Source organism: Magnolia sinica, chromosome 2 (assembly GCF_029962835.1).
Source record: "Magnolia sinica isolate HGM2019 chromosome 2, MsV1, whole genome shotgun sequence".
Lineage (NCBI taxonomy): Eukaryota > Viridiplantae > Streptophyta > Magnoliopsida > Magnoliales > Magnoliaceae > Magnolia > Magnolia sinica.
In genome coordinates, this window is record NC_080574.1 from 114,970,920 (window position 1) to 114,997,342 (window position 26,423).

General features: G+C 40.6%; 2 protein-coding genes across 2 annotated transcripts in view; one reads left to right on the top strand and one right to left on the bottom strand.

Moving 5' to 3' along the window:
* The first annotated feature begins 242 nt into the window (after positions 1 to 242).
* Positions 243 to 16,141, top strand: LOC131237427 (cypmaclein-like). The gene is made up of 3 exons (XM_058235174.1): positions 243 to 355; positions 15,313 to 15,358; positions 15,914 to 16,141. Exons 1-3 carry the CDS (start codon positions 296 to 298, stop codon positions 16,093 to 16,095), a joined length of 288 nt encoding a protein of 95 aa, XP_058091157.1. The 5' UTR covers positions 243 to 295; the 3' UTR covers positions 16,096 to 16,141.
* A 1,251-nt stretch (positions 16,142 to 17,392) lies between these two features.
* LOC131237426 (uncharacterized) overlaps positions 17,393 to 26,423 on the bottom strand; it is a 39,333-nt gene continuing 30,302 nt past the window's right edge. Inside the window, exons 5-6 of the mRNA XM_058235173.1 lie at positions 19,458 to 19,582; positions 17,393 to 17,676 (exon numbers count right to left, since the gene is read on the bottom strand). Coding sequence (XP_058091156.1) covers positions 17,628 to 17,676; positions 19,458 to 19,582 — 174 coding nt within the window. The 3' untranslated portion in view covers positions 17,393 to 17,627. The remainder of the gene's footprint in view (positions 17,677 to 19,457; positions 19,583 to 26,423) is intronic.

Sequence of the window (26,423 nt, forward strand, 5' to 3'; positions counted from 1 at the left end):
AAAGTTAGGATCATTCAGGCAATCTGATTTTGGGTTTATGGCCTATCTAGAGTGGGTCCCAAATTTTAGACCGTTTAATTTGAGCTACATATGTGCCAAGTGTAAATTTTTAAGTGCACGAGTATGAACCAGCACACTCTGCCAGAGTATCAAATTACATCCATTCAGAGTTTGGTAAGTGGATGAGAATACCCTAGGCTGCTCACACGTAAAGACTGCAATGAAAAAGGCTCCCTTTATAAAGGGAACATGCTTCTCATTCCTTCCCTCAGCTCTCTCTCTCTCTCTCTCTCTCATGGCTAATACAAAGGCCACGTTGGTGTTTACAGTCTTGTTCCTCTTCCTTGTATCAGAGGTACGTATATATATATACACGCATGATCTTTCAATACCGTTTTATATGAGCTAGGCTCCTATGTTAGTTTTCCACCGTTTAAAAATAGTGGTCACTCATCTCCTATGCGTTTTGTAAGAGTCGCCACCATTTTTTAAATGGTGCAAAACTAACATACGAGGGTTACGAATGCTTGTTTTCTATATTAGTCTTTGATGTTCATGACTTTACAAAAAGAGTTATTATCCAGTTCACTAGAGCTGGGGATCGAGTCCAGTCGGACCGAGTTAGGGCTGACCCGACTTGATCCGGTTTTGAAATAGGCATGACCCGGACTTGACTCGATCGACTCGATACCGAGTCTAGCATGCCTGAACCGATCCAAGATCTGGCATGAACTAATCCGGATGGAGTCCGACCTGGTTAAAAGTACCGAATCGATTCAAGTTGGCACCGATTCGGATTGAGAGAGAGAGAGAGAGAGAGAGAGAGAGAGGAGGGTGGTGGTGGTGATGGTGGTAGGCGGTTGTCGGGCTTGAAAGAGGAGGATGAGGGAGGGAGAGACATTGGGATCAGGTCGGGATGGGTCCGGAGTCAGCATATAGGGTTAGAAATACTTAGAAATTAAGGTTTTTATTATATATATATATATATAATATCTGATTCGAGTTGGTTTCAGAACGAGTCGGGTCTGACTGAATCAAGTTTTGGGTCGAGTTGGGTCGAGTAACTGGGTAAGTTGAACTCAACTTGGTTTGAGTACGGATTGGATGAAGCTTACTCGGCTCGGACCGACTCACCTATTCGGTTCATGTGAGTCGGGTTTGAACGAGTCGAGATGAGCAAGTCAATTCGTCCAGTGCCCACCAATAACTACAATAGTTCAGTGATCCAGACTGTCCAACTATTCCCAGTGATATGTCCCACACACAATCTGGAAGGCTTTTAATAGTGGTCGTCCCATCCCAACTGTTCCCTGTGATGTGGCCCCCGGTTTCAGATTGGCCTGATTTGTAGCCAATAGTGAGAACTTTAGGGGCCAAATGATGGACGGCTTGGATGTCATGAAAACTTCACGGTGGGCCCCACACGTCCCTTGTATGTCAAAGCTTATCCTAGAAAGCTATGCAGTGGATTCGCCTCAATGAGTTATTAGGGGGCAGACCCCTAAGTTTTAGATGAATCAACCAGACCATCGAATACACATCTCTAGCACTAATATACAGCTATCCAGACCATCAAATTGTGTGTCCCATTGTAGATGGATCATCTCTCGAAAATCACACTTATCAAGCAATCCCAACCATCCATTTAATAGCTATCAAATGAGGTTAAGAGTAAAACCTTGTCAGTGCAAACTGGGGTCAGCTATTTTTGGACCGTGGATTATTAATGTGATGTAGAGGAATGCTAGTTGTATTCATCCAATGACCTATTACCATAGTTAAAAGACTCCCATTATCTCAAAGAGGCAGAGAGTATGCTCGCGTCGAGATGCCCAAAACAGGTTGGCTAGGGGTATGGAGTCAGACCGAGTCCGAGTCAACTCAGACAAGTCACACAGGTGAGAGTCTATGAACCAGGTATATGACTCGTTACCTTGTGGCCCGACTCAACCAACTTACAATTCATCTAGTCCAAGCCCAACCTGATCAACGGTATCAACCAAAGTTTTCATGCGTGTAACTTATGTGGGCCTCACCTTGATGTATGTGTTAGATCCACATTGTTCATCCATTTCACCAAATCATTTTAGGAAATGATCCCAAAAACGAGGTAGATTCAACACTCAAGTAGAGCACACCACAAGAAGCAGTAGGAATTGGACGCCTACCGTTAAAATCCTCTTGGGGCCCACCATGATGTTGTTTTGTCATGTAACCTCATCAGCATAAGGTCACATGGACCTGGACCAACGGCAAACACAGATATCAACTTGCTCCGAGCCTCATGTGGCCCGAAGAAGTTTTTAATTGTGGGCGTTCAATCATCACTGTTTCATATGGTGTGTTCCACCTGAGATTAGGATACGCAATTACTAATGTTTTCTATGGTGTGGTCCAATTGATATTTGATCTGCCTCATTTTTTGGATCTTGCCTTAGAATTATTGGAAAAAAGTGTTGGACAGTGTGGATCGAACACATACATTATGGTGGGCCACGGTAGCTTCACATGTAGAAACCATTCGGTTTTGTCGGCACGGATTTTATTTTTATTTTTATTTTTTTTTATTTTTTTTATTTTTTTATACTTCGCATGCACACACACCCCTACACACTCACCCTACTGGAATTTCACCACTCGGCACAGATTGTGCACCCAGTTTCCTCATAATTAGAGTTGTGCATCGAGTTGAGTCAGACCAAGTTAGGGCTGACCTGACTTGATCCAGTTTTGAAATAGGCTTTAGCCCGAACTTGACCCGACTCAGTACTGAGCCCAGCATACATGACCTGATCTGGCTTGGACTAATCCACACCAAGTCCGACCCGGTCACAAGTAGTAAGTCAGGTTGAGTTGGCACCGAGTCAGGTAGGCTGCAGCCGGTATCCACATGCTATAGTTACAACTCAAAACCTAGATTCACTTGTCAAAATTGCAACCTCTTGGTCAACTTAAAACTTAGTTTTTATATATATATAGATATATATATATATATATATATATATATATATATATATATACACACGAGCGCATCAAGTTTTGAATTGAGTCGAGCTAATACCAAGTTGAATTTCGAGTCGAGTTGAGTTGGTGTGTGACTCGAACTTGACTCCGTTTGGATTAAGCCAAGTTTGTACAACTCTAACTGTACTAAGTGAACTCTGTCGGACCCACACTTAATATATGTGTCTTATCCACACTGTCCATCCACTTTTACAGATCATGTAAGATCATGATACCAAAATTGAAACACAATGAAAGCTCAATTGGACAACTCCACAGGAAAAAGGAGGGATTGTGGCCTCGACCGTGGAAATCTCCGAGGCTCCCACAGTGATGTTTATTTGTCATCCAACGTGTTAATGAAGTCACACAGCCATGGATGGAGATAAAACATACATATCAGCTTGATCAAAGTTTTCTGTAACCCTATAAAAGAAAAAAAAAAAATCAACGGCAGGCATTCAATTGCAACTGTTTTCTGTGATGTGGTCCACTTAAGGTTTGGATATGCTTCAATTATGGGATCACGACCTAAAGTGATCTGGAAAAGAGGATGGACAGCGTGGATAAGACACATACAGCACAGGAAATAGCGTGGATAAGGCACATACAGCACGATGATCGTATGCTTTATCCATGCGGTCCATCCATTTCTCTGGCTCCTCCAGCGCATGAGCCCAAAAATGAAGCAGATCCGGAGCTCAAGTGGACCACATTGGAGGAAATAGTGTGGATTGAACGCTTACCGTAGGCTGAAAACTTCTTGAGGCCCACGTCATGTTTATTTTCCATCTGGCCTATTGGTAAGATAACATTATTTTCCATCCGACCTATTGGTTAGGTAACATGAACACTAAGTGAAAACACAAATATCAGCTTGATCCAAATCGTATATGGTCGAATTTTCAATAGTAAGTGTTCAATTCCCACTGTTTCTTGTGGTGCTAATGTAGAGAGGGTTGCGGACAGTTTCATGGCCAAGATGGATTAGAAAAGGCCCATTGACGATAGAAGTGATCCAGACCGACAGACCTTAAATCCGGCATATCTTACAATTTGAGATGAGTTATCAGACATAAAATATATGATTTTAGGGTAGAACGAGCTACTCTAGCCACCTAATCCTACTACACCGGGTTACACAAGCCGGATTTACGAAATATCACCAGATCCACTACTGGTCGTTTCCCTATTTTAATTTCGTTTTTACTAAAAATAGTGTGTCCTATTTGGCTTCACCGAGCTGTTTGGATCTGTAAAATATGCCTAATTTAAGGTTGGATGGTCCAGATCACTTCTGTCATTGACTGGGCCTTTTCTGATCCATCTTGGCCATGAAACTGTCCGCAGCCCTCTCTACATCAGGTGTGGACCACTTGAGCTTTTGATTTGCCCTTTTTTTGGGTTTATGCACTAAAATGATTGGTAAAACTGGATGGACGGTATGGATCTAACACATACATCATAGTGGGGTCAGGGTTTTTCCACACGTCAACACTCCGTTGCTTGCGTAATGAGCAGCACGCAACTCAATTCCGGAAGGAAAAAAGAAAACGTGATGACCAGCACGCAATCCAATTCCGGAGACAAGAAGAAAACTTTTCATTTTGGACGTGTGGAACTACCGTGTGGGTCCCACCATGATGTAAATGTATTAGATCCACACCGTCCAAAGATTTTTCCAGATCAGTTAGTGCAAGATTCCAAAAATAATGGAGATCCAAAGCTCAAGTGGACCACATGACAGGAAACAATGTTGATTGCACGCCTACCATTAAAATCTTCTTCGGGCCACAGAAGGCTGGGATCAAGCTGATATTTGTCTTTTCCCTCATCCAGGTCCACGTCGGATTGCATACTGAATTACACAGTACCTTCTCATCGTACTGAGTAAACTCAGTTGGGCCCACCTTGAATATATGTGGTTTATCCACATCGTCCATCGGTTTTTCCATCTAATTTAAGGGGTTGAGCCCGAAATTGAAGCATATCCAAAGATCAATTGGATCATAACACGGAAACAGCGGGGATAATGATTTCCACCGTTCAAAGCTTGCTAGGCCCTACAGTGATGTTTATTTGTCATCCAACATGTTCATAAGATCATACAGACATGGATGAAGTGAAACCACAAATGTATGGTTGATCCAAAACTTCTATAGCCCCTAAGAAATTTTCAATGGTAGATGGTCAATTCAACTGTTTCCTATGATGTGGTCCATTTGAACATTGTATATGCTTAATTTTTGGATTCAAGAACTAAAATTATCTATTAAAATGGATAGACAGAGAGGATAAAATACATAAATCATGATGGACCTCATGGAGTTTCGGTGGGCATCATTATGGCCCACCTGATTTTTATTTTTTATTTTTTGATAAGGCTAACTTTTCATCCTCAGAGTTTCATGAGTGACTCATCCAGTGGATAGTAGAGCTGGGCAAAAGAGACCCGATCCGGTGGATCCGACCCGTTCCGACCCGATCAGAACCGAACCAACGGTCTGGATCGGTACTGATCGGGTAGCTCCATTCAAATCCGAAATCTTTCGGGTCGACTTCGGATAGCCGCTGATCCGACCCGACTCGACCCGAAAATCCGATCCGAATGGTTCCGATCAAATCCGAACCTATCCGATCTGGAGTCGCTCTTATTAATGCTTATACTTTTCCCTGTGGTATGATCCGCTTGAGCTTTGAATATGCATCGATTTTGGGTTCAACGACTAAAATAATTTTCAAAAACGAATGGACGGCATGGATAAACCACATGCATTCAAGGTGGCCCCCAACAATACTTACTATGTACAATAAGAAAGTGTTCGTTGGTGTACCGCACACAGCTAGAGGTGGGCATCGGACCGAGTTGGATCGGATTAGGGCTAACCCGATCCTGCCCGAAATCTAACTGGGCTAACCCGAATCCGTTCCGATCCGGGACCGAGTCCGGAACATAGGACTCAATCCGACCCGACACACGGTTGGTCTGACTCGAACCGCGTTTGACTCGTTCAGAAAAATCGAGTAGGGTTGGGTGTGATTCGAATGGTTAAAAACGGTGAAAATCATTATCCCATTGCTATTTTTGGTGTGGTCATTTTAGTTTTAAATATGTTTTTTTTTTTTTTTCAAATGATTTAAAATGATCCTGCAAAATGGCTAAACGGTATGGATATAATAAATATACAATTATGGGGCCCATATGAGATTGATACCAGTTGAGCCGTTCGTACATCTCGGAGCATGAGGCTCTGCAGCGGCGAACGTGCTTTGCACGGCAGCTGCGGCAACTTATTGCCCACGAAAAGATATCTTTACTTATGTAGGTCTGATCATGGAATATGTGTTATATCTAAACCGTCCATCCATTTGGCGAGCTAGTGTTAAGGCTTGAGACAAAAAATAAGATAGATCCAACTATCAAGGGGACCACACTGGAAAAAGTAGTGGGACTACACTGGAAATCATTATTTGTTGCTATTTGTGGTGTGGTCCAGATGATCTTTGGATATGATCCATTTTTTTGGATAATGCTCTAAAATGATCTCTAAATATGTATCAACGATGTAGATATAATAAATACATCATTGTAGGGCCATATAACTTTGATCACCTTTGAACCATTCGTACAACTCGCAGCTCGAGGAGCGCCAGCGGGCTGAAGAGTGAAGACGGGACGGATTGGCTACTCCCCTTGACACCGGCACCGTGGCCAGTGGTCGGTGATCTGTGGGGCCCATCATGATGTATGTATCTCATCCCTTCCGTTCATCCTTTTTAAAAGATGATTTTAGTGCTTTAACTAAATTATCATAGGGAGATAAATCTCAGGTGGACCACACCACAGGGAAACAATAGTGATTGGATATCCATCATTTAAATCATACTAAGGCCCATTGTACTGTTTATTTGACATCCAATCTGTTGATTAGGTCATAAAGACCCAGATGAAGGGGAAAACCAAAGATCAGCTTGATCCAATACTTTTATGGGCCCTAAAATTTTTTTAATGGTTGACATACATTCAACACTGTTTCCTATAATGTGGTCCACTTGAGATTGGGATATACCTCATTTTTTGTGTAATACCATATAAGTATCTAGAAATATAATTGAACGGCATTGATGAAACAAATACATCATAGTGGGGCCCACAGAGCATCGACCGCCAGCCATTAGCTGGTGGCAGGGGAGTAGCGAATTCGTTTTCACTTTCCAACCACTCGTCTTGGTAAGACAGCTGTACATAGCTGTGTACGGTACACCAACGAACACTTTCTTATTGTACACAGTAAGTATTGTTGGGGCCTACCTTGAATGCATGTGGTTTATCCATGCCGTCCATTCGTTTTGAAAATTATTTTAGTCGTTGAACCCAAAATCGATGCATATTCAAAGCTCAAGCGGATCATACCACAGGGAAAAGTATAAGTATCAATAAGAGCGACTCCGGATCGGATAGGTTCGGATCTGATCGGATCCATTCGGATCGGGTTTTCGGGTCGAGTCGGGTCGGATCAGCGGCTATCCGAAGTCGACCCGAAAGATTTCGAATTTGAATGGAGCTACCCGATCAGTACCGATCCAGACCGTCGGTTCGGTTCTAATCGGGTCGGAACGGGTCTGATCGGGTCGGATCCACCAGATCGGGTCTCTTTTGCCCAGCTCTACACACAGCTATGTACAGCTGTCTTACCAAGACGAGTGGTTGGAAAGTGGAAATGAATTCGCTACTCCCCTGCCACCAGCTAATGGCTGGCGGTCGATGCTCTGTGGGCCCCACTATGATGTATTTGTTTCATCAATGCCGTTCAATTATATTTCTAGATACTTATATGGTATTACACAAAAAATGAGGTATATCCCAATCTCAAGTGGACCACATTATAGGAAACAGTGTTGAATGTATGTCAACCATTAAAAAAATTTTAGGGCCCATAAAAGTATTGGATCAAGCTGATCTTTGGTTTTCCCCTTCATCTGGGTCTTTATGACCTAATCAACAGATTGGATGTCAAATAAACAGTACAATGGGCCTTAGTATGATTTAAATGATGGATATCCAATCACTATTGTTTCCCTGTGGTGTGGTCCACCTGAGATTTATCTCCCTATGATAATTTAGTTAAAGCACTAAAATCATCTTTTAAAAAGGATGAACGGAAGGGATGAGATACATACATCAAGATGGGCCCCACAGATCACCGACCACTGGCCACGGTGCCGGTGTCAGGGGGAGTAGCCAATCCGTCCCGTCTTCACTCTTCAGCCTGCTGGCGCTCCTCGAGCTGCGAGTTGTACGAACGGTTCAAAGGTGATCAAAGTTATATGGCCCTACAGTGATGTATTTATTATATCTACGCCGTTGATACATATTTAGAGATCATTTTAGAGCATTATCCAAAAAAATGGATCATATCCAAAGATCATCTGGACCACACCACAAATAGCAACAGATAATGATTTCCAGTGTAGTCCCACTACTTTTTCCAGTGTGGTCCCCTTGATAGTCGGATCTATCTTATTTTTTGTCTCAAGCCTTAACACTAGCTCGCCAAATGGATGGACGGTTTAGATATAACACATATTCCATGATCAGACCTACATAAGTAAAGATATCTTTTCGTGGGCAACAAGTTGCCGCAGCTGCCGTGCAAAGCACGTTCGCCGCTGCAGAGCCTCATGCTCCGAGATGTACGAACGGCTCAACTGGTATCAATCTCATATGGGCCCCACAATGATATATTTATTATATCCATACCGTTTAGCCATTTTGCAGGATCATTTTAAATCATTTGAAAAAAAAAAAAAAACATATTTAAAACTAAAATGACCACACCAAAAATAGCAATGGGATAATGATTTTCACCGTTTTTAACCATTCGAATCACACCCAACCCTACTCGATTTTTCTGAACGAGTCAAACGCGGTTCGGGTCAGACCAACCGTGTGTCGGGTCGGATTGAGTCCTATGTTCCGGACTCGGTCCCGGATCGGAACGGATTCGGGTTAGCCCAGTTAGATTTCGGGCAGGATCGGGTTAGCCCTAATCCGATCCAACTCGGTCCGATGCCCACCTCTAGTGGATAGTTTGAATTTTGTACACAAATTGGTGAAATAAGCTCTTAAAGGATTTCACAAGTTCTCATGAGAATTATGTCCTAGATTGGATAAAGGGTTGGGCAAAAAGTCACATTTTTAAAAACTAGGTGGGACTCAGTAAAAATTAAAGGGGAAAATTTTCCTACTATATTACTATGTCCCACCAGATTTTTGGATTAGGCTGACTTTAGACTCTACCAGTTTAACGAAGTAACTCATTTGGTGAATGGTTTAGATTTTATCCGAAGTAACTCATTTGGTGAATGGTTTAGATTTTATCCGCGCATCCTGTGAGATGAGTTCTTGTAGAGTTCTCATAGGTTCTTGTGAGAGAAAATCTCTCCTCTCTCTCCACACATACACGTGTAGAGGGTTAACCAGGCTTACATGAAAGGAAAGGGGTGTGTGGCTCGTATGGCCCAAACCGTGATGTTTCTCAGAAATCTACCATGACCACTAGGTGCATGACTCAATGTTAAGTCAAGGGATTAAAATCCAACCTCATATGTGTGATTCAGGTGAGCCATATGACTGGAAACAATGTAAAAGGTGACCCCTGCACTCTAAACTATTTCCCTTGGTATAACCAGCTTGAATTATGGACGTGGGTTTGAGTTTTCGGCCCTTTTTTTTTTTTTTTTTGCAACATCTAATGATTCAATTGGATTTCACATAATCATCCAGGTGGACTTTGTAAAAAAATCAATGGTGGATGTCTCTTTCCACTGTCCTTAGGTGTGGGCAACTTGAATCACAGGTTAACCTGAATTATTTAGCCTTAGTCTAACATGGGATGACACATGTAATGACCGCAATAGATTTCATGTACACATCACGGTGGGTCCCATCAAAAATCAAGGAGAACATTCCCCTCCCAGTTGTTTCTCTTAGTATGGCCCACCTGAATCACGAATGGGGCTGATCTTTTAGCCCTAGGCTAAAAATTGGGTTATACACCTGATTTTGTAAACACTTCATGATGGGCTCACTCAAGCCACACATTCATTTGCTCGCGCATAAGCCTCGTTATGATCTAGTTCATAAGAGACTGGTAAACGGGCGCGTGTGTGCATGTGTTCACGCACGTGAGGGCTGTGTGTGTGCACACACCTGAGGGCTCACACTAGTTGGACTTACAACTAGCAATCCCTTTCTTACTCTCCTCATCTTCATTTATGCTCTCTTAAAAACATATCCTCTCTACATCTCTTAATTGTTCTCTCTTTGTATTAAGTTTTACTCCCTCTCTCTCCATTGAGTGCTTAAAGGATGATCTGAATCATTCATGTTTTAGATTCTATGTTATTCAATCCATCCTAAGAAACATCAGTTCCAATGAGTGATTGTATGCTCATATTCAAATTCAAAATGCCAAGGTCTTGATATAATATCAATAAAGCATGATTATAACTTCTATACGGTAGTAATAAGAACATGATGGTTTAGATCGATATACATATCAGATGCAATTAGCTGTACTTGCAACAACCAATCCCTCTTTTCTTCATTTATCCCCTCTCTCAAACGTTTAAATCTCTCCTTCGATCACTCTATTAATTGCAATTTAATGATTTAAGGAATCATTAGATAAATTATATTTCAGCACTCATCATTAAAATTTGATGTTTTCAATTATTTTCATTTATTCAAATCATTTGGCAGATCCAACTTATAAAGTACTAAAATTAATTAATTTTCACTGAAAATATGGATCTTTTTTCAGCTCCCCTTCCCTAACTAAATGCTGAAGACTTGCAAAAAATTAATTTATTGTGCATGTATTACATCTACTCTGTCCATCATTTCTCTAAATCAACTTAGGATGTGAACCAAAAAATCAAACCAATCTAAATTCATCGAGCGGACCACACCACATTAAAAGTGGGCAGGAGATGTCAACCATTGAATCCTTTTTGGGCGTAACTAAAGATTTAGATTTGGCTAATATTTGGTTGTCTTTATACCAGTGGTGCTCACCTTATGATCATGTTGAATTGCATACAACATCATGGTAGGCTTAAAAAGGATTTTAATATTGGACATTCTCACCCCATTATTTTGTGAGGTGTGCCTCACCTGAATTTTGAATTGGACTGATTTATGCTAGGTATGATGAAGATGAGATGGCTTATGTGAGGGACCACTGGAATATTACGATAACAAGATAGTAGGTCCCACACGTAGGATATGAACTCACGTTTTAGATGAGAGATTAAGATTTTTATTTTATTATTTAAAAAAAATAAAAAATTTGGTTGTGGTAGGGAGAATTGAATTCGTTGGCAACTAGACGTATTGAAGAAGTTAGCATTTAAGAGACTAAGAGAGTTTTCAAAGCCTACACGTGTATAAGAAGCCAACGCTCGTATATGATCCTAGACATCCATGCTTGCACATAGGAATGAGGTGAATAGTACATGTAGATCACATGCCTAAAAGTCACGTGGGCAATAATATTAGAATCTTAGAAAATCATGCTAAGTTTTCTCATCCCTAATTGTGACTTGTTCACCACACACACACACACACACACACACACACACACACACACACACACACACACATATATATATATATATATATATCATGATGGACCTCACGCTAAGGGTAGTGAGCTACTATGCAATCCGCCACCTTTCCCCACCAGTCATGCAACTTGTTTAGTGGGTTTGAGGTGAGCCTTCCTTAACATGTTTATAAAATCCACTTCAACCTGAAGGGGCATGACGCTAATTTAGGCATACAAATTAAGCATCATCGCATCCATAATTCTAGTCGACCACATTAAAAAAAAAAAGACTGCAGAGGATGCCCACTATCCAAGCTGTTTCACTTGGTGGGGTGCACCTAAATCACAAACCATCATATTTTTGTGCCCCAGAGCTTAATTACTATCACAGACTTAATAGACGGAGTAGATTTTATAGACACATTATAGTGAGGCCCACCTCAAACACACTTAGATAAGTCACATGACCGGTGAGAAAAAGGTGTGTCGACCATTACTCCCATTACTCTCTCTCTCTCTCTCTCTCTCTCTCTCTCTCTCTCTCTCTCTATATATATATATATATAGAGAGAGAGAGAGAGAGAGAAACGCTCACCAGCGTACCTTCTTACATGAGCATTTTGGTACACATGTCATGGGCACCGAATCTAAACGGTCCACGTGATGCGGCATCCCTTAAAACCTCACAAGCGCAATTTTTAGTCTGATCCAAAACTCTAGTGAGCACATGGGGATGAAATCACATCCACCCGTTGTATGGGTTGCTCTATTATGGTGATTTCCCATTATAAGAATTAAGTCGATCCATTTATCATGTGGATCAGGGTTTAAAAAGAGAAATGATCACTTACAAGCTGATTGCATTGCGAGAGTGCGTACAATATATTTTCAGCCATAAAAAAAATAATAATAATAATAAAATAAAAAATAAAAAATTCTAATCCTCACTCCCACGTAATTTTTTGTGGCTGAAAAATAATTATTTTCCGACATGGGATTAAGTCATTTTTGCGTGACCTTCTCAGCTAGACCCAACTTCACGAGTACATGTTTTATATCCTGTAAGTATGCCATTCCATTCTTAGATTAGGCAACCTATGTCTCTTGAAAGTGGACCATTTGTTATGTTCATGTGTATTTCTCTCGTGCATTGTGGCCCACTTGATCAGGGGATAGATTAGGAACATTGAAGTGAGAAGTATGGATTTTTCTAATTTTTGGGCTGGGCACATCCAATATTTTCTAGGTTTGGGCTTAAGCCTACTATGCTAGGTTGTGCTCAGCTTGGCCTCGGGTCTTTAAGGTGGCGTTTCGATGATAAGTTATTTTAGATAAACTATTCATGATTGACGCGGCTAATCTTAGATAAGTATGCTTGGTAACAGCATACTTGTTAGTAAAAAAAAATAGAAAGCATGTTTCTTTTCCAACATAAGGTAATAGTTATCCCTCAAGGTTGTTTGGTCCACCAACAAATCCACCGTCCGAGTGGGGCCAACCTTTGATGTGGAATGTTTATTGTGTGGGCCCCACCTTTGATGTAGTCCATCCATCATTAGTGTCTGACCTTTAATGTGTACCGTCCATGACATGTCCTCTCATTTTTTATCCATGTGTATGCTAAAAGGGTTGGTGAGAATGATTCATCCATGTCACAATAAGCATACGTAGGAAGAGTAAAAGAGATGGCTTCTGAATGGTGAAAGGTGGAAGTAATCATGCATTTTAGATAAGGTCCGGCAATTAAGTCCACCTTTTCAACTGGAGAGAGGTAGTGGTTTGCAAGAGATGGTTGTAAAAGAGACTTATCGGACGGAGCGGATTAGGTAAGACCCTGAACTCACCCAACACGATGCGGCCCTCACCATTGGGCCCACCTTGATGTATCTACTCTGCATCCACACCGTACATCCATTTTGACAGATTATGTCAGAGCATTATCCCAAAAATGAAGCAGATCTAGTTATCAAGTGGACCATACCATAGGAAAGAGTGTTGATTGACCATTAATGGGGCATGAAAGTTTTGGATCAAGCTGATATTTGTTTTTTACCTTCATCCAGGCTCATGTGATCTTATCAACAGATTGGATGGCAAATAAACATTAGGGAAACATTAAGGTGCCGCTCAAAAAATTTTAATGGTAGGGCATTCAATCAACACTGTTTCCTATGGTATAGTCCACTTGATAACTGGATCTGCTTCATTTTTTAGATAATGCCCTAAAATGATCGGGAAAAGTAAAATACATACATCAAAGGTGGGCCCCACGGTAAGGCCCTTACCGTCTTGAGTTATGCGTCTCTAGCAAGGTACCAGATTTGATGCCTGGGCACTTTGAAACTATACATATAATATAGTATTTCCAATCATTTTAAATAAGGTCCTGCCATCAGGTCCTCCTTTTCAACCAGAGAGAGAGAGAAGTAATGGTTTGCATTCAAAATCATACAAGTAGTATAAAAATCACTTATATAAGTTAAATTTCAATTTTTAATTTAGTTAAAAGATTTAAAGCTCTGATTAATAGATTAATAAGTATTTATTTATTGAATATGGACTATAATTAACTAATTTCATATGATCGTTTATTAAATTTACACCAATATATTACTTTAAATTAATTTTCACTATTTAACTTCAATTCCATAGATTTCGTGTGTATAATTAGGTGTGTACATCGAGTTGAACCAAGTCGAGCTGGCCTCAGCTTGACTCGGCTCGGCCCTCGAGCTTGACTAGCTAGCTCGGCTTGATTCGGTCAGCAGCTCAGGCCAGCTCGAGCAGAGTTTGAGCCAAGATCAAGTTGTGTTCGCCATTGTAGTATTTTCAAAAACACCTGAACTGTACCTTCAAAATCTCATTGTATTTGAGACAGCATTAATGGTTTTACATGTATTTTATCAAACACTTTCTAAACAACATAAAAATCAAGACAAAAAAAGGGTGTAGGTTTCATATACATACCTTCCGAGTTGGAGAGAGAGAGAGAGAGAGAGAGAGAGAGAGAGAGAGATTAAAGAGTTGAGAGGGGCGGTCGAGTGGGAGTTTGGGACAAGCAGGGAGATAGAGCGTCTAGGATGAGCAGGGACTGGGAGTCTAGGAGAGAGGAAGCAAGGACAACTAATGAACTAGAGTCTATGTCAAGCAGGGAGAGAGGGCCGGGTGGGAGTCTGGGACAAGTAGGGAGAGAGGGAGCAGGGAGATAGAGGCGGGTGGATGTAGGTTCCCAGGAAATCTGCAAGAACACATAATGGGAATATATATATATATATATATATATATATATATATATATATATATATATATATATATATATTCAAGTCGAGTCAAGCTCAAACTCAGCTCGAGCTCATTTTCGAGCCGTTTTTACGGCTCAACTCGGATTGAACTCAGTTTCGAATCAAGCTGAGTCGAGCTTTTTCGGGCACGTCAAGCGAGCTAATTGAACGGGCTCAGTTCGTGTACACCCCTATCAGGATAATATAATTTCTTAGTGCCCATGTACCAAATATCTTACTCTTAAATTTTGAACCGTTCAATATCTGGGCCGAAGCGAATACAAGAAAAACTAGCACATACACGTGTACACAACAATGGCTGAGATGATCGAGTCCTGTTGCTCAAAACCCAACATAGAATTCATCTTTAGATTTTCAAGCATAAGCAGGTACTGATTTATTTTAAAATCTTTCAGTTGCATGTGTACGGGAAAGGAACGTTGGCGGCGGAAGAAGAGATAGGTAAGAAATTATTTTGAGCGAGTACGCCTTTTTATGCACACGCATCTGCCATGTGGCAATGTGGGACACGTGTATGAGATACAAGCCTTTCATGAGATGGAAATCAGTGTCTAAGATGCTGTCTCATATCAGGCTGTATGATCAACACTCAAGACTGCTCTCCTACGAAATAAATGGGCATTCAGAATCAGTTTCTTCAGAAGACATTTTATCTGGTGGGACCCACCTGATCAAAGATGGGGGGGCATTGACTGTAATTAATTTTTGTATATGAGAAAATCTCAAATGTGTGCACCTGTTTGCAAGATCCAATCAACTGATGGGGTGGGACCCACATGATAAACTGATTCGATTTGATATTTGCTCACGTATAAAATAAACATAATCAGATCAATTGTTTAAAATAGAAAATTATGCAGTGAGCCCCCCCTCCTAATGATCCAACGGAATCATGCAAACGTGTGCGATGTTGCCACACGTGAGTGAACACACACCCTGTGCACAGTCATATTTTAATATGTGGTCAGGTGATTAGAAATGTTGACACGTGTGCAGACTGTGGGTCCAAGTGCGAGTACAGATGCAGCAAGGCGTCGAGGCATAAGATGTGCATAAGGGCGTGTAACACGTGCTGCGAGAGGTGTCATTGCGTGCCACCTGGCACATCTGGGAATGAGGATGTGTGCCCCTGCTATGCTAACATGACCACCCATGGTGGTAAACACAAGTGCCCTTGAAATACATGCAATACCACCCTATTACAAAATAAAATAAAATAAAATATGCGTGCGCTTCACCACCCCTATGCTATTTCTGATGTTTATTATTTATCTATTCAAAGAATAATAGTATGAACTATGAATTAAAGAAGAAATGGCCTCTCTCTCTCTCTCTCTCTCTCTCTCTGACTTGGGAATGGAAAAGACATTGATATACACGTGGTACACATGTACATACATCCAACCATTCAGATCATGGGCCCTGTTCTTGTAAATAGATCGCATCCCCAAAATCAGAGAAAATGGATTAGGTGGGGCCCACCCTGATGTATGTATTGCATATCTACGCCGTCCATCCATTTTGCCAATCAAGATGACCCCGCCTTTATCCATATCCATTGTAATACGGGCTTGACAATTGTATTAGAACGACCATTAACATCCCAAGCAAACCTCACATGCCACTAACAACTCTTAACAAAATCTTCATCATATTGAAATGGTCAATCAACAAAATTCCAAGGAAACCAACGTCTCGCATTGAAACTGTTACTAAACAAAAAATCTTCATCATTTATTTATTTATTCAAGTGGCCATAACCATTATCATAGTGAAACGCTATTAACAAAACCCCAACAAAAATCTTTTTTTTAAAACATATAACAAATCAAATGATAACAAGTTAAAAAATAGGAGGGGAAGGGAATTTATGCTCAATAATCTAATGATTATGATTGCCCGCATGCAACCCATCACCATCACCTCACGAAGAAAGGTTTCAACTAATGGAGCATTAATGAGAAAATAACCTCTGTTGATGGAAATGCTCTCTCAACAACGATTGAAAGAGGTGTGATCCACAGCACACACGCCCACATGGCATGGCATGCGTGTGGAGATATAGACGGCTACTCCCCATGTGGGTACCACACAGAACATGCCCTAGTACATGAATCAATCCGATCCACATAGTATTGTACCAGATCTGGACATTCAATACTGTTTTCCATTTATTTCTCAAACATGCAACCAACCTGATGGGTGGGTCAGCAATATTTTGGGGCTAGGACTTGTCCACACCGGGACCACAAATTGACGGCTTGGATGCTAAAATTGCCTACCCCTCAAAACATAATCAACACAACTGCCGCCGCCGTGCTTTTCAGGGACTCCACTCCATTACACCCAAAATCAAACCGCAATTGATTATGTTTCATATACCCAAACCTCAGGCTTTTCCATCTCCCGTGCAAGTTAACGTTGTATTAGCAAATGCAGTCCAGTAATCATAACCAAAACATTTGAATCGGTAAATGACGAAGGAGGTGATATATTATTGATGGATGAAATTAGTGCCCTTGCAAGAAACACTAAAAACAAAACCAGTCAATAACTTTGGAACTAAAAGAGTACCTGCTAATTTAAGTAGTAATCAGACCTTTGTCGGTTTATATCTACAAAATGAGACATTGGAATTTCTTCTTAGTCGCTCTCTCTCTCTCTCTACTTTGTTGGTTGAGAGGTTGAATGAGTTGAATGGTCGGGTCTTTCAAACTACACCTGAAGGGAGCCGCAACACAAGATGGCCGCCCACAACACTGCCCGTCGAAAATTGGAAGCTTTGGTTAGAAAAATGGAGATAAGGAACAGGTTAAAGTACAATGATGACAGGTAATGCATACTCACAACATGTAATAAACATATACGGATAGACATGGCAATGGGCTAGGCAAAACCGGGCCTGGATTTTAATCCGGTCAGGCCAGGCCTTCAGATGGGCCCTCAAATTTTCATTTTGTTGTGCCCATGCCATTGTCAGCCTCGTAAATAAAGATGATAGGGTGGGGGTTTTATGTCAGGGTGTGTGTATATGGAAGGAACTAAACATTGTGCCAGCCCATGCAAGTGGTGCCCATTGTTAAACAACCTAGACCCTTGGGCTGATGGGCCTCACCATGAGAGGGATGCCCCAAAAAGATCCACATTGGAAGATTCTGACTCTTTCATAAGGGGGCGAGAGTACAAGAAAAAAAATACAGTAACAGGCCAGACCAGCAAAAAGGCCAAAGTTATTTTATTTATTATTATTATTATTTTCCCATTGACTAGGATCTTTCCAATCCACAATGTTTTGGGGACATTTCCCATCAGCTGACGCAGCCATGCCAGATGCACTGTCCACAATCACTTATCATTCATTATAAAAGGGTACACAATTATTGAACCTTTTATTCCATTAGAGAATCATATCTGTCCCCTATAACCTATAAGATTGGCAGAAATCCTCCAATCCAGATCAATTAATTGGTAAGCCATCTCATGAAAGGGCCAATGCCCATATCTTACACTAGTCAGGTGTTCTAACCATACTAAATATCTTACCTAACTCTGTGAATTTCAACCTACCAAATAAATATGTAAAAAACCTTTTTCTTTTGTATAATAACCAAATAAATCCAGGTTTTTTATTACCAAATCCCAAACATTTGACTGCATTTTCCAACTGAAATAGAATGTGATTACCAAAATTGCATTGTACATTTTTTAATGTACCACTCCAAACATTTTCTGGCTGTCCAAAAGTAGTCAATACAGTGGAGAGTTATGGAGATGAATATTTCATTTCCATGTCATAATCTACCCAAGATGATTTTTCCAATTTCACAAGGTCAGTTTCTCGGTTTTAGTTCACCAAGTCCCAAATTCATGCCCCATTCTCAGGTTCTTATTTTGAACATTCGATTTCACATCACACAACCCAATTCCAGCCTGTCTCAAAGAATTTTTCTGTTTCAGAACCAAGTAATCTTGGCATGATTTTCAGGCAACGGCTCACCCAAGAGGTGACTCACTGATCAAATGGTACAGATCCATTGAAATTTGCATCAATCCAAGAGTTTGTAGGGACAATACCAGTTACTAAATGATATGAGAATGTGTTAACTCCTCGGTAGGCTTAAAAAACCTTCAGTTTTGCAGTTCAATAAAATGGGCCTGAGGCTCAGTGATCCGCATTGTAGATCAGATGGGTCGTGCCTCAGAAAGGGACTGCCACAACAATCTTCCAGATTGGAAGATCCTAACCCTTAAATCAGTGAACTATAAATCACAGAAGACAAAATTAGAGGAATAGCCCACATTCAATGTTAAATGGGGCAAAAAATCAAAATGTTGGGAACCTGTGACCTGGATGATTTTTGGAGATAACCCCCTTCCATGGTGGGGGGGCCATCAGATCAGCAGTTCAGATCACCAAACCATGGGCCTCCATTTGTTAATAGTCCTGAGCTCCAGAAAATTCCGTGCTCGCTGGTTCATATGACCTATAATTCCTCTTAAAGGATATATGCATAACTCATAACTTATAAGTAAGGCATACCTCTTTACATAGTAGTAGCAGAAGTCAGCCAAGATGAACGTTTGAACGATCTCAGAGAGGAGAACCATAGAAGGCCATAACCCATGACCCAATGCAGTCAATAGGTATCCACGGGAGTCCAATACCTGCAAAGGAAAAATGACTTCATGAAGGAGAAAGTAAAGGATATATTTTCCTCTTGCACAACAGGAGACACTTTTGCATAGTTTGTAAGTGGTTTTCAAAGATTTCTATTCATCAAAAATAAAAAAATCGAGGACATATGCTCTCCAAAATTACAAACAGTTGTGTTTACACAAACAACTAAAGGCAGTGGTTTCACTAAACATATTTAATGTCAAAAACTCATGGTAACTTCTACAAACCTATATTAAAGGTCCAAATATTTGAAACATGAAAGTGGCATTTAATACACAACATTTGAAAACCTTATCGCATGACCCCACAAAATGACAATGAGAAGCCGACTCAGTGCATGCAGAGTGCACCAAATCTTCATTTTGAAAACATCAAGATTTTAAAAACTTGATTCCAAATGCAGCCTAAATGGAACTAGAAAAATCTAAGTTTTCCATACAAGCAAGGTTGCAAATAACAGTTACATAGAGATTGGTACAGCCATATCTCATCCATTTCACTCATGGCTGATACAGTATACAAAGATGAAACAGTCCAGTTCACAATAAGGTGCCCATATCGGCCCAAGACGCAGAATAGTGTGTATCAGTTACGGACAGAAACTGTAAAAGGCATGCTTTCCAACTTTTTTGTTTTTTCCCATTTTTCTCTCATTTCAGTCCTCTTCTCTACATTTCAACCCTAGAGCCTAGAGCAAGCTTAGAAACCCAACTTCGACTAACTTTAGGCCCATTTTGGAGATAAAATAGCATATTCAGAAAAATAGCTCTTGCCTCTATTAGATAAATAACATATTCAGGGGAAAAAAAAGGAAAAGAAAATTACAAAATAGTTTCATTCAGGAAAAAAATAATTACAAATACTACAGAAAAGTTGAAGCAACATACTCTACACAAGGACAATAAAAAGGAAAAATCCAAGATAGCCCACCTACGCAGCCGAGCCCACACAGGAGAATGATAGTGATGCAGGACAATTAACCACTTGCTCTAAAAGAGAACCGGTGAGGAGTCTTGAACACGAGACCTCCCACTCTCATACCACTTAGATGCAAGACGATTAACCACTTGCTCTAAAAGCTAGCATGGCGAATTAATCCCTTTATCTCATAACCCAAGCCCCACATCGCATGGGTTAGGACCTCGGTTCAACCCTCTCGTGGGCCCCACATAACATGGGTACCACCTCACACAAGCCACCTGCCTCATGCGAGCCACCCGCCTTATACGGGCTGCCCATCCCGAGTGTGTCCTCGCATCCCACAGTCTACCCCACTCGAGCCTAGTGTGAAAATGCCCCTGCATTAGATAGTAGCCTCCCATGGAACTTTACCACCTCAATCACATAACAGAATTTCCACCCAATTTTGTATAAATATCAGCCCTCAAAACACCTCTAAATTCCAGTTGAACCTTGCGCAGCCAAGCAGCAAACTGCTAATCCTACTCGGGTTGCGGTTGATTTCCCTTCAAGTATTCTCCTGTTTCTCCAGCCAAACACACCAGATAACCGCAATGAAGGTTCCTTAACCTAGCCACCTCCTGATCAAGCCCCAAGCCCCAACTCACCAGTTTCCAAAAAGCTGAGAAACTGATTCTGAGAATACCCAGGATATCCCAAACTTGCTGTTAACAGTATCTCCCTAGCTACTTGACAGTAAATAAGAAGATGATTTACCAATCCTTCAGCATTAGAGCACATAAAGCACCAGTTAGGAAGCAGCAACCCACTATGATGGAACTGATCAATCGTCAGTGATTTTCCTAGGCAGGCTAGCCAAGCAAATGCCCTGATTTTCAATGGGAACTCAGCAGACCATAAATTTCCCACTTTAAAAGGATATGCAAGGATTATCCAACATGAGATATGCCAACAATCTCACTGAGAACTTACCATCACCTTGTAATCTCCAAATGATCCTATCTCTCACGTGGTTCAATGGTCTGCTTGAAAGAATAACCCTCACCACTTGTTCAGTCAAACACAAACTGTCAAAGAATATTCCCTTCAACCATCCATTGACAATGCAAGTTGATGGTCAGAATCATGTACACGACATGAACTCCAGGGTAATACCAGTCCACTATAGTACTCAAAATATGGATGATTCTTATAATCTGATAATCTATGCAAGTGGGCGCCATTCATGCATGATTCATAACATAGGTATGCTAACTAGCAGTTGTGCACACGAAAGACAGAGGAACTCTAATCCATTCAGAGGGGTCAATGCACAATGTGTCTATGGAAGCCTATCCTTCTCAAATGTCCATTTCTGCAATCACTGCCATTGTCATCGTCTCCATCATCATAGCATTCACTCGGCTAATTGGGCTCAGCTTTATAAACCCTAGCTTCACAATTATAGTTGAGACCAGTGTTTGAAATATCGATACTTTTGGCCGATATTATCGTTATCGGCCCCCAACGAAACAAAACCCGCGCGATAACCCCCGGAAGATTAAAAAAAACCCCAAAATCCAGATATCGCACGATATATCGTCGATATCACACGATGTATCGTTGATTTTATCGGGATTATATTACTTTTATAGGGAATTTATCACTTTTTTCAAGAAATTTGCTATACAACACCTACCAGGGCTATTGTAGCCAACTCCAAGATGTTGGGAGAGCATCATTATCCGAAAAAAATGGGAAAAAAAAAAACTTTCAACGGTAGATTTATGTAACTGTAAAGAAGATCGCCCTAATCGGAAGTTGTGTTTGATAGGCCATTTGAATCGAAGCCTTTGATTTGGAGAGATTTGGGTGCGAAATCTGTCGAAATCTTCGAAATCATTGGCATTTGGGAGAGATTTTAGGGTTCTGGCGTTCCAGAACCCTCTCTGCTTCGAAAAAAAGGGCCTCAAGCCCTTATTTAGAGGAAGCGGACGGACTGGTGTATCGCACATCACCGGGTGTGTTGACGTCACCAAGTTATGTGGGCCCCATCATGAGGTATATGTTATATCCAAACCGTTCGGCCATTTGGCGAGTTCGTGGTAAGGCTTTAGCCGAAAAATAAGACAGATCCAATGATCAAGTGGACCACACTGGAAAAAGCAGCGGGATATTAAACGTCTACCATTGAAAACCTTTTGGGGGTCACAAAAGTTTTGGATCGTATGATATTTGTTTTTCCTCTTCATCAAGGTCATTGTGACCTCATGAACAGATTGGATGGAAAACAAACGTTATGGTGGACCTTACGAATGTTATAACGGTGAGAATCATTGTCCTCACTGCTATTTGTGGTGTGGTCCAATTGATGTTTGGATGTGACTCATTTTTGGGCTCATCATCTAAAATGATCTCTCCAAATGAATGAACGGTGTGGATATAATAAATACATTATTGTGGGGCCCATGTAACTCTGATCTCCTTTGAACTATTTATACAACTCGAGGTGGATGATCGTCAGCGCTCGTCTTGGCTTCGGATGAAGTTCATGCGCTGGAAACTTAGGTGGGGTCCACCGTGATGTTTGTGAGAAATCCGCTCCGTCCATCCGTTTTTTTAGCACATTTTAAGACATAGGGCTAAAAATGAGCCGGATCCAAGACTCAAGTGGGCCGAAAACATGAGGATTGAAGGTCCACAGTTGAAATATTTGTGGGGCCATAAGTTTTGAATTAGTCTAATATTTGGGTTTTCAATTCATCCCAGTAGTAATGACGTTATGAACAGTTTGGATGGAATGTAACATCACTGTCGACCCAGGAAGGTTTCAACGGTAGGAATTTCCCTACCCACCTTTTTCTTTAGTGCGGCCCACTTGAGTCTTGGATCCTGCTCAATTTTTGCCTCAAGTCTTAAAATAAGCTCACAAAACTGATGGACGGAGTAGATTTCTGACAAACATCACGGTGTGCCCCACTCCTGCAAAAGGATTTAGTAGGAAATCTGCGTCCCATCTTTGCACGACACATACCCATACCACGCTGATGTGTGGTACACTAGCCCATCCACACCCTCCATCCATTTTCATAAGTAATTTTAATGCATGAGCCCAAAAAGGAGACAGATGTAAGATCAAGTGTACCACACCACAAGAAAATGTGGTGGCAATGATGTCCACCATTGAAGCTCTTTAGGGCCCACCGTAATGTTTATTTGACATCCAATCTATTAATGACGTTTGACAAACCTGGATGGGAAAACATAAATATTAGCTTTATCCACAACATTTATATCCCCAAAAAAGTTTAATGGTGATCATTCAATGACCACTATTTTGTGTGGTGTGGTCCACCTCAGATTTGGATCTGCCTTATTTTTCGCCCATGCCCTAAAATGATATGTTAAAATGAATTCCAATTGAGGTTTGGATATGACTCATTTTCATACATATCTTTATACATTTATAAATGGTATGCATCATATTTAAATATATTTACCCTGTTGGTTGCTTGCCTGGGCTATTTGGGCCACTTTACAAATCCTATTTTCCAATCATAGTTGAAAGGTCTAGGACCAATTCCCCGCCTCAAATCAACCTTCCTGAGCTTGGGACTAGCTGGCACACCTCATCCATACTGAGTTCAAAATATTTCTAAAAAATACATTACAACGTTTTTCTTTTTTCTTTTGATCAAGCAATGAAATTTCATTACGAAAAAGATATGACGCTCAAACTTACAAAACAAGAGGAGAAACTAGAAGAGAAACCAGCAGATAGAAGTGCAAGGATTGGGACCCGACGCACGGTTAAATGAACCGTTTAATCAGGTCGGAAACCCCATAACCTAACCAAATAGATTAGGCAATTTGAACTCTCAATCTCTGATAGACTTTCCACTAAACTTTGGAAACAAAGACGCCCATTATAGAATAAAACCCTTGATTTTCTCTGTCAATGCTTCTAAAGAAATCTGGGCCTCCTTGAAGATTCCAGAGTTCCCTTACTTCCATATTTACCAAAAATGGCAAAAGGCATGATGTTCCATAGTGTTATCGGATATGAGCTGTTCTATGGGCCATTTATGTTTAGGATATGATGGGTATTCTTGCTTTGTTACTAATGGCATTATTGTAATTACTGAAAATCATATTAATAAATGAAATGGGGGGACCCTAATCTCTCATTTTCTCTTTCTCCTTTCATGCTTTCTCCCCTTTTCTTCTTCTCTCCCTTTTATCAATCACGCCACATAGTATCAAAGCTAAATCAATTCAGACATTGATCACTTCCTCATTCCCTCTCATTTCTTCATTCTTCTATTTGCTTGAGGTGAATTTTTAATGTCTATGGGCTGATCTACATGAATTCTCATGGACAAAAGTGGGCTATCGTGCATTTATCGTTAGTTTTGCTTGTGACTAGAGATGATATCTAAAGAGTGTAAAAGGTGTATATGGGAAGGATCAGAGAACAACTGTATATCTGAAGTTTTTGGATCAAGCAATGATTGCGCTCGTTGCCATGTCATCTTCTAGAATACATGGATCAGGCAATGATTGCACTCGTTGCCATGTCATTTTATAGAACACATGTTGGGTAAGTTAAACGTTCTTCCCTTGTGTATTTGATTTCACCTACATAAATGGATGTCAAGTATAAAAGCCAAGACTAGTCTTTTGTCTCCATCTGAGTCGATGAACTTTTAGATTACATCCACTAAACTCAATGGAGCAAATTATGTTCGATTTGTGTGTTTCATGCATCAACTTGATCATGTTCATGACAGGTTTGAACCAAGGGCTATTAAGTGTATTTTTATTAGGTATACCCATACCCAACGGGGTACTAATGTTATAATCTTGTCTTCTAGAGATGTTATATGTCAGATGATGCCATATTCTTTATTCTTTAAACAAACTCCATATTTCTCTAAGGAAGGAAACGCTTTACAGTTTGAAGAGCACTCCGTAACTACTCTTTCCATTGTACCTAATACTACTACTAGAGTTAGGGAAATGTTTATGCAACCTATAGATTGACCTTTGCAAGTTTATTGCAGACGTTTCAAAAATGGAGACGGAGTACATCCAAGCATGACTTCTACCAATCCTCTTGATCTGTCAGAGGATACATCATTCTTTTAAGTCATTGCCTAGACCATCAAATAACGGTAATTTACCTATTGCTCTTGGTAAGGGTATCCGTTCATGTACTCAGCATCCTATTTCCAACTTTGTTTTGTTCAGTGATTTAACTCCACTTTGATAATTTGATTCGTCTCCGTAATTTGTCTATTCCTCGTTCTTTCCGAGAGGCTTTAAGTTGTGATTGGTGGAAACGAACTATAAAAGAAGAGATGGTTGCACTTTATCATAATCAGACTTAGACATTAGCGTGTAGTTGGGTGCAGATGGGTGTATACGGTAAAATACGATCCTGGTGACTTAGTGGATCTAGTTGTCCAAGGGTATTCTCAAACTCTTGGAGTTGAATATTTGGAGATCTAGTTGAAAAAGTTTACATGAAGAAACCACCTGGATTTGTTGCTCACCGAGAGTCAAATATAAACTCAAAAGACAGAATCCCACCCAAAAAATATAAACTCAAAAGACACTAAGAGGCCCAATCCCTGAACATGATAAGGACTCGAGAGAACACATCAGCCGCAGAAACAGAGAGATTTCTGAAACAACGGTTATTTTTTTCCATCCAAATAGCCCAAAGAACGGCTAGAAATAAGATCCTTCACTTTCTTTTACCCATTGCCTCTCTTTCTCTTTTATCAATCATGCCACAAATAGAATGCTCATTTTGCTCGTACTTGGGCTGATACTCCAATACAAGAACTCCTCTTCCAATGAAAAATTCCCTACCCGGAATGTCTTAAACTAAGAAGAAATTCCAAACACCACAAGCTACCTGGT